The following is a 15,061-nucleotide window of genomic DNA, read 5'->3' on the forward strand; positions in this document are numbered from 1 at the left end:
ATGCTACATTAATTATCATCTTTATCTCCTAGTCTTTACCAAACTCTCTGTCTGTAGTAACATTCAATATCATACTGTAATTTATGTTTTGCACATTTTCTATTTTGCCAAATGTTTGATCAGACTTCACAAGTATTAAAACACTAACACACACACTAACATTTTGACTGCTGTAAGTATTTTAAGTTTAAACAGACAAAATCATTTTGCTAATGTGTTGTCATTGCCTCAGTTTGTGAGAAGGTGTGTGGAAACTCCTCCAGTCTTTACAGTCATTAAAATGTTTTTTCTGGGGATGCAATGGTCAAGGCCTTGAATGCCCAGTTGTACAAGTCCTGTTGTTGCAAGTCCCCAATGTTGCAAGTTGTGCATGTGCAAAAAATGTAACACTGACTTTAATTAAATTTAATTTGTCAACAGGTTCCACAAAGCTGAATTAGGTTAGGCACACAATACACACTCATTGGGTCAAATAAAACAAATTACTTTACATCAACAAGAAGCTTACCCAATTTACATCACTTGTATGGACTTAAGGAAGACTACATCATTCACATTTGTTCTTTTAATGTATATATTGGAGCACTAAAATAATTAAGTTTAGTTAATTTAAAAATTAGGTTTCTATTCCATTTAATTTCTTTAGTCCTAAAAAGTAAAATTAAAATGAATATCTTTGGGTTGTGGACTGTTGTCAACAACAAAATAAGAGAGACCAGTTGGTCAGTCTTCCGTACCTCCGATTCCACGCCAACCTGTTTTTCTCAAGTGCCACACGTCGTACACACAGCCACGGTCACAGCCCCACACTAACTTGTCTTTATTGTGGAAGTTCTTTACTGTGACTGAAGAAGACACAAATTTTGCAATTTGTAATACACGTAAGGCCAAAGTAAACCGTGGGAGGATTACCACGAAATCGTCAGAGCTCAGTGCCAGACATAAGCCAGCAGCCTCTTCTGTTTTCCTTGGTATGAGCAGTGAAAAGACCAAAGCAATTACAACAAAAAATATGGTATTCATGACCCTGGATGATCAGCCATTCTTCATAGTTGAGAACAGAGTGTTAACAGAGTAGTGTGGCTCCTTTACGAAATGGAGCAGTACGTATGTGAATGTGCAAGGAGTGAGTGGTGAAGAGAGAGCGACTGACGGCATGTGAGCAGCAAGAACTGATACACTGACTTTGTTGGAAAACATTATGTTAACTTAAACAAGACGTACTGTATATTTTGGTTAAACTGAAACAAAAAAATAATAATAATCTGATGTGAACAACGCACCTAGTTCATTTTATGAGTGTGGTGTGTTTTCCAATGCCTTTTCCCTGTTAAATAAGAAACAAGCGTTGGAATACTTGTAATCTGCTTGGACCAAATTATTGATTATTATTTCAATTATCGAAATGCTACATGCATTGTCATGATGAAAGTGTGTGATTAGTCTCACTCCTTTAAAGAGAATTAAAGCAGAGAAAGTGAAACATGCTTGTTGCTGCTCACTGCTTTCACTTTGAGCGTAAAAAGGCCTCAACCTGTGAATTCCCACCTGCTGCTATAATTATGACTTGGTTTAGTAATGCAACCATCAAAAGTTTTACTCCATCTTTAGGCTCTTTCATGTTGATGGACCCTTATCTAATATTTCAGTTGATATTACACTTTAGGTTGACACAAAGTAACTGTGTTAGGTGACAGTGTGTTAGGTGTGTAGCTTGCTTCGGAAAACCCACGGTAAATTATCACCCAGCCCTGTGTTTTCCCCCCGAAATTAAACTTTTTAGCATCTTTCTTTGTTTTGTTTGTCACAGTTGTTGAAATACATTATCCCAGGTCATATCCCAATGCCTCTTTGCCAGATGCACAAGGTAGCCTTTAGATTTTATGACCAGGAGCACCAGTGTGACTTACAAATATGACCCCCATAATTTTAATTTATAACAGTCCACTTTCAGTCATCTGATCCACTTTCTCAATAGGCTTCAAATGCAGTTGCTGCCTTATGTGTTAAACTACCTGTGAGTCTTGAATGAGATGGCAACTGGACAAAGGTGACCCCTGCCCACATTATTTTTTATAAAAATGCAGTGTAGTGAATATACAACTGTTTCATACTCAAGACTTAGGGTATATAAATCACACATTCAATCTGTGTTGGGCCCATACATATGGGTTTTAAGAATTTCCCTTCAGGGATAAATAAAGGAATTCTGATTCTGATTCTGATTCTGATTCTGATGGGTTAGCCATCACTCTGTCAAAAATCCAGTCTGTAGTATAGTTCATACGCTTAACTGATAACTGCACCCAGAGAGTCCATTTAAATATTTAAACATTATTAGCTTGATACTCTGCCAAAGGTCAGTATTCTACATTATGCCTCTACTTGCCAGATCTATTTTGTAACAGAGCTATAACCAAATTACATATCCTATTGTACATATTGCCCACAAGTGTCATTGTATACAGTAGTAATACCAGTTACCTTATGAACTCTCTCAAGGGGTCTCTCTAACCTAGTACATATGGGAAAAGGAAAGCAAATCCACTCTCCCACCTCAAACATGTGTAGCTACTACAGCCTGTATCCTATATCCTGTAAGAAAGTGGAAAAAGTTAGTCCTGAGCCTTTTTTTAGCATGGGGAACACTAATGGGTTAATTTGCAAGTGCAGCCCCTTTAAGGTTAGTTTATTGTTATTTGGAAGAAACACTCTCGTCTCGTCTGGTTTTCTTCCACTTAGCTGGGTCCGGGTGGTGGTTGCAGCAGTCTTAGTACGCAAGCCCAGACCATCCTCTCTCCAGCCATTTCCACCAACTTGTCCGAGGGATACCAAGACATTCTAGGTCAGGCAAAAATGTAACCCCTCTTTCATGCACTGGGTCTGCCCTGGGGTTTCATCCAGGATGGACATGCCTGAACCCCCTCAACTGGCTTCTCTTGATGTGGAGGAGCAGTGGCTCTACTCGGACCCCTCCCAGATGTCCAAACTCATCACCCTACCTTTAAGGCCGAGCCCAGCCACCCTGCGGAGGAAACTCATTTTACCTCTTGTTGTTTTAGTCACTACACACAGCTTGTGACCATAGGTGAGGGTTGGGACCTAGACTGACTGGTGAATTAAGAGTCTCACCTTTTGGCTCAGCTCTCTCTTCACCGCAACAGACTTGTACAGCTTCTGCATCACAGCAGATCTTGCTCCGATCCACCTGTCAATCTCCCACTCCATTTTACCTTCACTCATGAACAAGACCCCAAATTACTTGAACTCCTCTACTTGGTGCAACAACTCTCCTCCAACCTGGAGTGGGCAATCCATTCTTTTTCAGCTGAGAACCATGGCCTCAGACTTAAAGGCTTTTTGGTGGCAAAATGGGGACCTACTCAATTAGGCAGGTCTGCACAATGTTGTGGCTGATCACTGTATGTTAAAGCATTGTGTTTTCTGTGTGAACACACAACTAAATGTCACCATGAACCATCCAATATGTATTCTGTTAACAGAATAAACCTTCAGAATCATTCAAATATAATTATATCTCTTCAAGTCAACCAAAAGGAGAAGTATGTATAAATGTCATATTTTTGCATTGACTTCTTCCATGTATAGGTTAAAGAATTAAAAAAAAAAACTTCAGATGCCCAGTGCATCCTGTTAGTAATCGTCAGTTAGCTTGCCAACGCTTGGCTTTGATCCAGAAAATCTGTAATTCATTGTTTACATGTTTTACAGAATAAAATTATTCTTCTCAATCCTCTTTACTCTGCGGACAGCTCAGTCGCTTTACCAACTGGAGAAAACACTGAGCAATTAAACACTGTGTGTCACATTTGTATATACTTTAGTTTAGTTTAGTTTAGTCAGTTTAGTTGAGCTCTACAATATTCTATACTAATACAGGCTTTGCTGAGGAAAACTGTTGTCTGTTACTTTCTGTATCATAACATGTTAAAATGTTTGCTGTGAAAATGGTATATGAATCAGATTATTTGACAGTGATAGAGAGAGAGGAGTCCTCTGATGCTAGCGAGACTAGCGAGATTAAGGTTAGTAAAATTGGCCTTCAGTGGCCATCAAGCAAACTCTATACTATTCAAATCCAAAATATGACGAAGCATGTCTTCCCGCTAGGTTGACTGCTAGAGCAGGAGAGACATCTGTTCTTAGCAGTTGATCAAAACGTAGTTTGGCATGAAATTTTTTCTGGCGCAAACTTATTGGATGTTAAGCGGCTCATGCTGACAATAACAACATTTTGTGACATTTAGCTTCAAACAATGTTTAAACAATGTTTAAAAAACTGGTATGAATTTTTGAGGATCACTTTTTTGCACATTAACAACAATATATATATATCACATTCACCGAGTGAGTGTTTTAGCGTTTATAGAAACAAATGTGCTACACATAAAGTGCATTGGTGCTAGTAGCAAATCTCTACTGGCTACCATTAGCTAGTTTAGTTAAGTTAGCCTCAAGGCAAGAATCCAATACTACATGATTTGGAAAACATACTTACCAAGGTGGCTTAAATTATGCAAGTGAACATGACAGATCAGTCAAAGGGAGACCCCTCGTAGCTGGCTATAGTGGCTACAGGTCAGTCCCGCACCCTTCATAAAAGTGAGACTAAAAAACTCAAAGTGCTCTTCAAATAAAGTTTCTTCAAACGTGTTTTTTATTTTAGGTAGTTTTTATCACGATAATCCATGTCCAAGTGTCCATTTCCCCGGATAAGATGGGTCACCCTCAAAAATTCATACTAGTTTTTTAAACATTGTTTGAAGCTAAATGTGACAAAATGTTGCTGTTATTTTCAGCGTGAGCCACTTTACAAACTTGTGTGACAGATAAGAGGGCTGCACTGTAAGCATTTCTCTCTGACAGTGTTGGTGTGGAAAGTGTAGTGATAGTTTAGCTCAAAGCCAAATGAACAAAAGCGGCATAACAGTCAGGATTGATTCCCCTGGCTTGACTGACAAATCCATGCCAATTGTGTGTGTCAGTGTGCTTTCCACCAGCATCACTGGAAAGGAGAGAGGCTCTTGTGATGGAAAAAACAAACTCTGATCTTTAATGTTGTCATCCCAGGCCCCTGTGGCTGAAATTTGGTCAAGACTACCCCTTTTTGTGAGGAGCAGAGAGCAATGAAACTGTCTCACTGTGGGAAACAAAGTTTAAGCTATATAGCTGCTTAAATCCAGCGACATTTCACTCCACCATTAAACAAGTCTGACCCTTTCAGTGCCCAATATTCGACAAGACGATTTGTGTGATTTGGTGCAAATTGGTTAGACTGGATGTAAAGTATTTGAAGTGATAAAGACACAGTAGGTCATAATTTTATTTATTTATTTTGTTTATTTGGCCAGCTGGAGCCTATCCCAGCTGACTACGGGCGAGAGGCGGGGTTCACCCTGGACTGGTCGCCAGTCAATCGCAGGGTGACACACAAAGACAAACAACCACACACTCTCACACTCACACCTAGGGGCAATTTAGAGTAGCCAATTAACCTAATGTGCATGTTTTTGGTATTGTGGGAGGAAGCCGGAGAACCCGGAGAAAACCCACGCAGGCACAGGGAGAACATGCAAACTCCACATAGAAGGGCCCAGACTGGGATTCAAACCGGGAACCCTCTTGCTGTGAGGCGATAATGCTAACCACTGCACCACCACGCCGCCTAATTTCAGTATTGATATGGACAATGATAACAATAGCCTTTGCATGGCATTTATCTCTCTACTAGATTCAATGGGCTTCTCTCAGTGTGTACATAAACCCAGTCACTGTTTTAATTACACTCTTGACCTTGCCAGAGCAGCCTATTACTCAAAATTTATTGAAGATAACAAGAATAACCCCAGGTTTCTGTTCAGCACTGTAGCCAGGCTGACAGAGAGCCATAGTGCTATCGAGCCTTGTATCCCTGTGACCCTCAGCAGCAATGACTATGACCTTTTTTAATGACAAGATTTTAAACATTAGAGAATGTAATTCAACACCTACTGACCTCGGCTGGTACTGATCTACCTTCAAACACAAGAGCAGTACAGCCAGATAATTATCTTGACTGCTTTTTTCCTATTGAACTTCATCAGCTAAATTCACTCATATTTTCATCTAAACCGACAACATGCCTCTTAGACCCCGTCCCAACTAAGCTGCTCAAAGAAGCGTTACCCTTACTTAGCACCTGTCTATTAGACATGATCAATCTGTCCCTAATAACAGGTTATGTGCCTCAGTCTTTTAAAGTAACTGGAGTCAAACCTCTCCTTAAAAAACACACGCTTGACCGAGAGGTTTTAAGCAACTATAGACCAATATCTAACCTTCCATTTCTCTCCAAGATCCTTGAGTGAACAGTTGCCAATCGGCTACGTGACTTTCTACATAGTAATAGATTATTTGAGGTTTTTCAATCTGGCTTTAGAGCTCAACACAGCACAGAGACAGCATTGGTTAAAGTCACAGATAACCTTCTACTTGTATCAGTATCAGGGACGCATCTCTGTCCTTGTGCTGTTAGACCTTAGCGTTGCATCTGACACCACTGACTATTCCATTATTCATTATACAGATTGAAACACTTAACTTAAAGGAACTGCATTAAGCTGGTTTCAGTTCTATTTTATCAGATCGATCTCAGTTTGTTTATATTAATGATGCATCGTCCATATTCACAAAAGTTAGTCACGAAGATCCCAAAGGTTCTGTGCTTGGGCCAATACTATTCATCCTTATATCCTTCTCGTCAGTGATATTATTAGGAAACATCATACATTTTTACTGTTATGCAGATAACACACAAATATACTGGTACTACAATGAAACCAGATGAAACAAATCAGCTAGCCAAACTTCAGGTGTGTCTTAAAGACATAAAAACCTGGGTGAACTGCAATTTTCTATTTCTAAATTCAGACAAAACTGAAGTTATTGTTCTGGGCCCCGAACACCTTAGAAACAAATTATCCAATGATATAGCAACTCTGGATGGCTTAGCCTTGGCCTCAAGCTCCACTGTAAGGAATCCAGGAGATATTTTTGATCAGGACATGTCCTTTAACTCACACATAACCCACATTTCAAAGACTGCATTCTTTCACCTCCACAATATTGCAAAATTTGGGAACATTCAATGAATGCATGAATTCAGTTCAGTTTATTTCTATTGCGCCAATTCACAACAAAAGTTTTCTCATGACACTTTTCAATTAGAGCAGGTCTAGACCAAACTCTTTTATCCATTCTGCATCAGGAAGATGCAGAAAAAGTAGTCCATGCACGATTATTCACAAGAGGCAGCATTATAGATCATATTTCTTCTGTACTGGCGTCTCTACATTGGCTGCCTGTAAAATCCAGGATAGAGTTTAAAATTCTTTTCCTCACATTTAAAGCCCTCAAACAGCCAGGCACAATCATATCTTAGTTGATAATAAGAGTTGATAATACCCTATTATCCCACCAGAACTTTACGTTCCCAAGATGCAGGGTTACCTGTGCTTCCTAGAGTCTTAACAAGTAAATCAGGAACCAGAGCCAGCCTTTAGTAATCAAGTTTCACTAGTGTGGACCCTCTTTCCATTTCGGTCCAGGAGGCGGACACCCTCTCTACATTTAAGAGTAGACTCTTTCCTTTTTGATATAGCTCATAGTTAGGGCTGGCCTGGGTTAGCCCCTAGTTATGCTGCTATAAGCTCAGACTGCTGAGGGATCTCCCATGATGCACTCAGCTCTCTCTTCCTCTCCCTCTCCTCCTACACACATTCATGTCCCATTAATGCATGTTACTAACTCAAGTACTTTCCCTGAGTCCTTGTGCTTTCTCGTCTCTCAGGTTCTCATGGGTCGTGGTTGGATACCTGCTTGACCCCTACTGCAATCCCTACTTTTTAGTCATAATTTATTTTAATTCTATTACTACTATGACTACAGACACTACCATTATTTGTTTTATTTGTTTCTACTGTTGCTATCATAATCACCATAGTACCTTCTATATATGTCATCATTATCATTACCTATAGTTCCAATACTTCTGGTATTATTGCTGTTGGTATACATCTCTGTTTGTGTGCTCCTTTTTCTGACCCCCATCCCCCACCCACTCCCCCTCTCTCTCAACCCAACCGGTCAAGGCAGATGGCCACCCACCTGGAGCCGGGGTCTGCTCTGAGTCTTCTGCTTTCTTAAAGCCAGTTTTTCGCGCCACTGTTGCCAAGAGCTCGCTCAGGGGAATGTCGGGTTCGCTGTATCACAAAATTTAATTAAAGAGTATGGTCTACATCTGCTCTAATTGGAAAGTGGAATGAGATAAATTTTGTTGTGAATTGGCGCTATATAAATGAACTGAACCTTTCTTATTGTGCAATGTAAGACCACCATTTTGGAACCATGAACAAAGATATGGCCAAATTTAAAGGCTAGCTTTGTAATGTTTGCAAAATATCACAAATAAGAACTCATCAGATGAGTGAATGATAGAGAAAAGGAAGTTGGATGCTCAGTTTTCATTTTTACTACTTAAGAATAGCTAGCTATAGACTGCTGATTTAAATCACTGCGCTGTTTGAAGGCTTCCAGAACTTGAACAACTTGAATTGAATTACAACTTAAATGTGGAATATTTTCTTGCATGATTGTGTTGAGTATATTGAGTACAATGCATGGCTGATGCCCTGAATCAGTCGACACATGCTTAATTTCAATATGACAACTTAGACCATTTCATTTGATTTTATTGCCATACTCTAGTGATTATTGGAAAAATGTGGCAGGGCAGTGTTGATTTTTATGTGCTCATTTGACCACTCTGGAAAGTGTCTGTGTACAGGGACAAGCCCTGTTACACCAGTCCTCCTGCTATTTTAAGCCTCACATTGTCCACTGTCTTTGTTTCACTCACTGTAAAATGAAAGCACTTTCTGTCATCCATGCAGCTAAAGTGGGAGAGTGAAATTAGACCTTTTGCGAGCCTCTCTTTCATCCAGGGTCACTTTCACACTGTTCATTGCATACATTTGTCAGTCTTTAGCCTTAGAGTGAGCAGTTTAGTGGCATTGTTCAGTTTAGTCAGTTCAGATACTGTTAGGCTAATATGTTCCAGTATATAGATATAAATGTAGATCCAGCTATAGAATGCAAATTTGACTGTGTTGCAGATTTTTGCTGCTCCAGTGGCCTTTTCAACAGAGCACATGTACAATGCCTGTCATCTTTTAGTAGGAGTATGATCTGCATTACATTAAACTCTCATTGAATAAAAGTGAATCTCATGAATACATGATGTGTTGGTCCAGTCAGCCTTTCATCAGGTTAAATTTAAAATATTTTTCAATCAAGGATGCTTGTCATAAGCATACAATATTTTCTCATTTGTAGTGGTACTGTAGCTAAAAGGAATGTTTTTTTTTTAAAGAAAGTTTTAACTATTTTGAAATAATATGTAATTTCCTTAACTTAATTCAACCACAACCTGGTCACACAGAACATCATTTAGGCCTGGCCTAACCCAGTGGACCCATAAACGCCTCAGCTGCGGATTATCCGTACAGTTGTCCCAACCTGAATGGATTTTATATACAGCATTCATATTTAGCATAATGACTCCCTGCATAGGCGGCACGGTGGTGCAGTGGTTAGCACTAGTCGTCTCATAGCAAGAGGTTCGAATCCCGGTCTGGGCCCTTCTATGTGGAGTTTGCATGTTCTCCCTGTGCCTGCGTGGGTTTTCTCCGGATACTCCGGCTTGGGGGCAGTCGTGGATCAGCGGTTAGGGTGTCGGACCCGTAACCGGTGGATTGCTGGTTCGATTCCCCGTCCCGGCGTCCATGGCTGAGGTACCCTTGAGCAAGGTACCTAACCCCCACTGCTCCCCGGGCGCTGCACGCGGTCGCCCACTGCCCCGGGTTTGCTGTGTGTGTGTGCACGTCACTTGGGTGGGTTAAATGCAGAGAACAAATTTCGTTGGAGTGAGTTCTCTCCAATGACAAAATATGTCACTTTAACCTTTAACCTTTAACCTTCCTCCCACAATACCAAAAACATGCACATTAGGTTAACTGGCTACTCTAAATTGCCCCTAGGTGTGAGTGTGAGAGTGTGTGGTTGTTTGTCTTTGTGTGTTGGCCCTGCGATGACTGGCGATCAGTCCAGGGTGACTAAAGGAACATTTCAGTATATATCCTTATAAATCCTTTTGGCAGGTTCAGCCTGATCTGTGTTGGTGTGTGTCTACTTTCCTGGCAGGCATCTCCACTATGTGTGATTTGGATGTGTCCTCTGAACCCACTAGTCCCATCCTATATGCTGAGTCTTCGGACAAGTACTACCATGTGGACCGCTGGCAGAAGCTCCGCACCGCCGTCCGCAAACTGGAGTTTTGGGAAAACTTTACCACTGAGCTAATTGGAAGTGGCTTCTTCTCCAAAGTTTATAAGGTATTCATTTTGTCTTCCCCATGTTTGTCTTGCTTTGCAAAGGACCTCTTTGTTCCAGCCGCTAATCCTAGTGGATGGAGACCTTACATAATTCTTATGTGACACCGGTGCTGGAGCGGAACTACAAGAAGTGCTGATTGTCACACTTTCAGACTTCCAGTCCATTCTTAATTTCCTATAACCCTGTCATAATCTTGCTATAAAACTGCTGCCACACTGTTTCCACTGTAAATCTACTACCATCCCCATCATCATATCAAATCACTGCTTTCACTGTTCCTGGTCACTGGTAACACATAGCAATGTCCTTCAGGTGATTCACAGGACCAGTCAGAAAGTGATGGTGGTGAAGATCTACAAAAATGATGTGGACCAAGACAGCATTGTAAGAGAGATCAGCCTACTGCAGAAGCTCTCCCACCCCAATATCGTCAGGTAACAGTTGGCTTATGTCCCACTTCTTACTGAAGAATTCGTGGTTTGTCCAGTGGGTCTTTTAATGTGGTGTAAAAACTGCTTGAGCTTTTCCCTGACAACACCAGGGCTCAACACTATCTTTATATTTTCTACAAAGTGAAGTATTTGCGTCCAAATGTGGTGGAGTGGACATGTAAAAATACTCAAGTAAAGTACAAGTGCATAAGTACAAATAGTAAACTGTGCTTTTTATTCAAAATTTTGACATTAAGCTTTTCATTTTTACTTGGATTGTATATTGGTTGTAAATATTATATATATTAATATCAACTGTACCCTTGATTACTAATTATCTGTATCAAACAGGTTACTGTCTCTCTTCTCTGCTAAAGTGCTCAAAAATCAAAATCAGACAATGTGGAATTTTGTATGGGATTATATTCATGCCACAATTCTGAGCGCACACAGGGAAATTTTGAGCACGATAAATTAAATTGAGTGCGCAAAAGTTATGGTTGAGCAGACAAAAATCAATTCTGTGCTCAAAAAATATCTTCCTCCACGCTCAGGCAGACTGCTGTGCGCTCACAATGCGCCTTTCCCTCAGTCTGCCCCAGCCACGCGCGCTCAACTTCACTTGCGTGCTCACTCAACTTTTGCTAGATGTTCCACAAAGGTTAACCAATCAGAGAACTTGGATGGCGAAAACTTGTAATTGGCTGCTTCTGCTCCAATCACATCGCAGCATCCACGTGGGAAGTTTTGCCATGGAGCTCGAAAGTGTGACGTAGTGGAGTGGGAAAACCGCAATGCATTGTGGTCTTTACAGGTAACTGAAAAGTGGGTTTACGCCAGCTGCATGGGTGACACTGCTCTTGTGTTCTATTGTTTTGGGTGGTTCATGGTTCAAACGTGCTGTGTTGTTAACTGCCGCAATCGTTCACATGATCGCTTTGGTAAAAAAACGATGGGGTGAGATTGTTCATTTCTAAAGGGTGGGGAGGGCGTGTAAGCGACAAGCACCTGACCGAGCAGTGTGGCATCCTCAATAAACTGTAGATCTGGTTTTGGTAGACGGTGGATTTAACATTGGGGATGAAGTTGGACTAATGTGTGCCGAGGTGAAAACCCCAGGCTTCACAAGAGGACATGCTCAAAGGGACCCAAAATCTGTGGATGACTCACTTAAGGGCCAAAGTTGAAAGAGTTAGAGGTTTGTTATGTAACAAGTATAACATACTTCAGTGCACCATACCAGTGAGTCCACAAGCTCCACTTGAGGGTGAGGAATTTTCCTTCACTGATAAGATTGTGTCTGTGTGCTGTGCTTTAAGTAATACGTCTCCCAGTATTGCCATTAAACAACAGGGCCCTGCGATACCAGATAGTGATTGAGAAACAGTGAGTGAAATGAAAAAAAAAAAAGACTGTACACTGTATCTTATTCATGTATTTTCAATTTCTGTGGTTTTCTGAAAATAAAATTAAAATTAATTAATCTTCCTCTGCTTATTTCTCCCTATTTTTATTCTTATGGATAAATAAGAATAAAAATCTCATTGATATGTCAGGCACAGGAAAATCTCCTCACCTGCTACTTGCTCATATGGTGACAAACACAGGGCCTGCACTTTACAAAGAAAAGAAAGTTAATAAAACTATGCTTGATGGTGATAATAAATATTGTAGTTCAGTGGCAGTATATGAAACTATATTCCAACCACTTAATTTGAGCCATAAGAAGTCCTCTGTGAGACCATGCCATACTCAAGCAATATTGTCTGAACACGTTGTTCATATGTCTTTTCAGTTTATTACAAATATTCTTGTTCAGTGCATTGACACTGTTGAAGTTCCAGTAACAGTGCAAAAAAGGTGCCAACAGCATAATACTATGTGCAAACAGATAAATATCACTTCAAATGAAGTAATTCCTAAATTCTTCGCCAGTGTAATAACTAACGCCATTGTAAAACTTATTTTAATATTTTATCCATCGAAATATCCATTACCTCCTGTTTGCGACACCTGTTGCCGCCAAATAAGCGACTTATTTTCGCCCCTGGTAAGCTAGCAATGGACAAATCTAAAAAGAGAAAAGTTTTAGATGAAAATAGATCATTTAATGCCTCCTGGACAGATTTGTTTAGTTAGCTAGTTATCTAACCGTTGCTCACTTGCTAACAAAAAAACTGCATTAATGTGCGATAAAATAAAAAATAATAATTGTCGGCGTTAATTAATTAACACATTGACTTGCTCAGCCCTAATGCATTAACGCGTTGCATTAAAGCTTGCTGCAGCCCTAACATATTTATGTATTATTTTATTTGAAAATAAATGTATAAGTGCAATTGTCTTTTTCTCTCAAAGTACAAAAGAATTAGGTGTTTTGCGTTGTTAAAAATGGAAAATAAAAATTTGTCATTTTCTGTTTAAAATTGTTTAAAGATTTCATATAAGTAACATACTATAGTTCTCATATATAAAGTAAACTATATGTGGTGTTACTTTGAGTTTAGTGGTCAAATAGGTTTTGTGGCTTTGAGTTGGAGGAGAGTTCCTGCCTCAAGTGGAGGAGTTTAAGTATCTCAGGGTCTTGTTCACGAGTGAGGGAAGATGGGAGCGTGAGATTGACAGGCGGATTGGTGCAGCGACAGCAGTAATGCGGTCGTTGTATCGGTCCGTCATGTTAAAGAGGGAGCTGAGCCGTAAGGTGAAGATCTCAATTTATCAGTCAATCTACGTTCCTACCCTCACCTATGGCCATGAACTTTGGGTCATGACCAAAAGAACGAGATCTCCGATACAAGCGGCTGAAATGAACTTCCTTCGCAGGGTGGCGGGGCGCTCCCTTAGGGATAGGGTGAGGAGCTCTGTCACCCGGGAGGAGCTCGGAAAGGAGCCAGTTGAGGTGGCTTGGGCATCTGTTTTGGATGGCCCCTGGATCCCTTCCTGGGGGGTGTTCCGGGCATGCCCCACCGGGAGGAGGCCCCTAGGACGACCCAGGAGGGACTAGGTCTCTCGGCTGGCCTGGGAACGCCTTGGGGTCCACCCAGAAGAGATGGAGGTCCATTTTTCTATCCTTTCTCTCTCTCACAGCACCGTATCTAACGCGAAGTGATGTAAACAAAAAACGTTTGCCTGCAAAAATGGCTACCGCAGCACACAGTGCATTGTGAGATCACATGTCCTTTCAAGCATCATAGAGTTTTACTAGACTGCAAGATTAAGGAGTCGATTCTCTTTGTCGAGGCATTTAATGCAGAAGTAGCTCCTTCAGAGCGTAATAAGATTTTGGTTCGCAAGTGGTGGTACAGTTCGACACGTGATCGTGCTACACCAATAGGACAGGACAGTGGTGAGACCAGCGATGTTGTATGGTCTAGAGACAGTGACTTTGAGGAAAAGACATGAGGAAGAGCTGGAGGTAGCTGAGCTGAAGATGTTGAGGTTTTTTGGGGTGTAACCAGGATGGATGGCATCAGGAATGAGTACATTAGAGGGACAGTTCAATAGAGATGTTTAGAGATGTTAGTTAATAGAGATGTTCAATAGAGATAAAGTTAGAGAGACCAGGTTGAGATGGTTTGGACATGTTCAAAGGAGGGATAGTGAATACATTGACCAAAGGATGACGATGTTCGAGCTGCCAGGCAGGAAGTCTAGAGGAAGACCAAATAGGAGTAAAGGAGGACATGAAGGTAGTTGATTTGAGGGAAGAGGATACAGAGGATAGGGCGAGATGGAAGCAGATGATTCACTGTGGCAACCCCTGAAAGGAACAGCCGAAAGGAAAAGAAGAAAAATTTAGTCACTAACTTTACCTTTACTTTTGGTGCTGCATAGGCAGGAAACGGTGGTGCAGTGGTTAGCACTGTCGCCTCATAGCAAGAGGGTTCCAGGTTCGAATCCCGGTCTGGGCCCTTCTATGTGGAGTTTGCATGTTCTCCCTGTGCCTGCGTGGGTTTTCTCCGGGTTCTCCGGCTTCCTCCCACAATACCAAAAACATGCACATTAGGTTAATTGGCTACTCTAAATTGCCCCTAGGTGTGAATGTGAGAGTGTGTGGTTGTTTGTCTTTGTGTGTCAGCCCTGCGATTGACTGGCGACCAGTCCAGGGTGAACCCCGCCTCTCGCCCGTAGTCAGCTGGGATAGGCTCCAGCTCCCCCGCGACCCTGACGGATAAGCG

At 41.0% G+C, this 15,061-nt stretch overlaps 1 protein-coding gene across 3 annotated transcripts in view; it reads left to right on the forward strand.

Moving 5' to 3' along the window:
* zgc:162952 (PKc_LIMK_like_unk domain-containing protein) overlaps positions 1 to 15,061 on the forward strand; it is a 45,058-nt gene that overhangs the window by 1,160 nt on the left and 28,837 nt on the right. For 2 of the 3 annotated variants that reach the window (XM_046386070.1, XM_046386069.1), the window contains exons 2-3: positions 10,261 to 10,451; positions 10,765 to 10,886. In XM_046386070.1, the coding sequence (XP_046242026.1) occupies positions 10,272 to 10,451; positions 10,765 to 10,886 (302 nt within the window). In that variant the 5' untranslated portion in view covers positions 10,261 to 10,271. Of the gene's footprint in view, positions 1 to 10,217; positions 10,452 to 10,764; positions 10,887 to 15,061 lie in introns of all 3 variants that reach the window. The other variant, XM_046386068.1, reaches the window with a different exon arrangement.

This window comes from Scatophagus argus, chromosome 4, assembly GCF_020382885.2.
Source record: "Scatophagus argus isolate fScaArg1 chromosome 4, fScaArg1.pri, whole genome shotgun sequence".
Lineage (NCBI taxonomy): Eukaryota > Metazoa > Chordata > Actinopteri > Scatophagidae > Scatophagus > Scatophagus argus.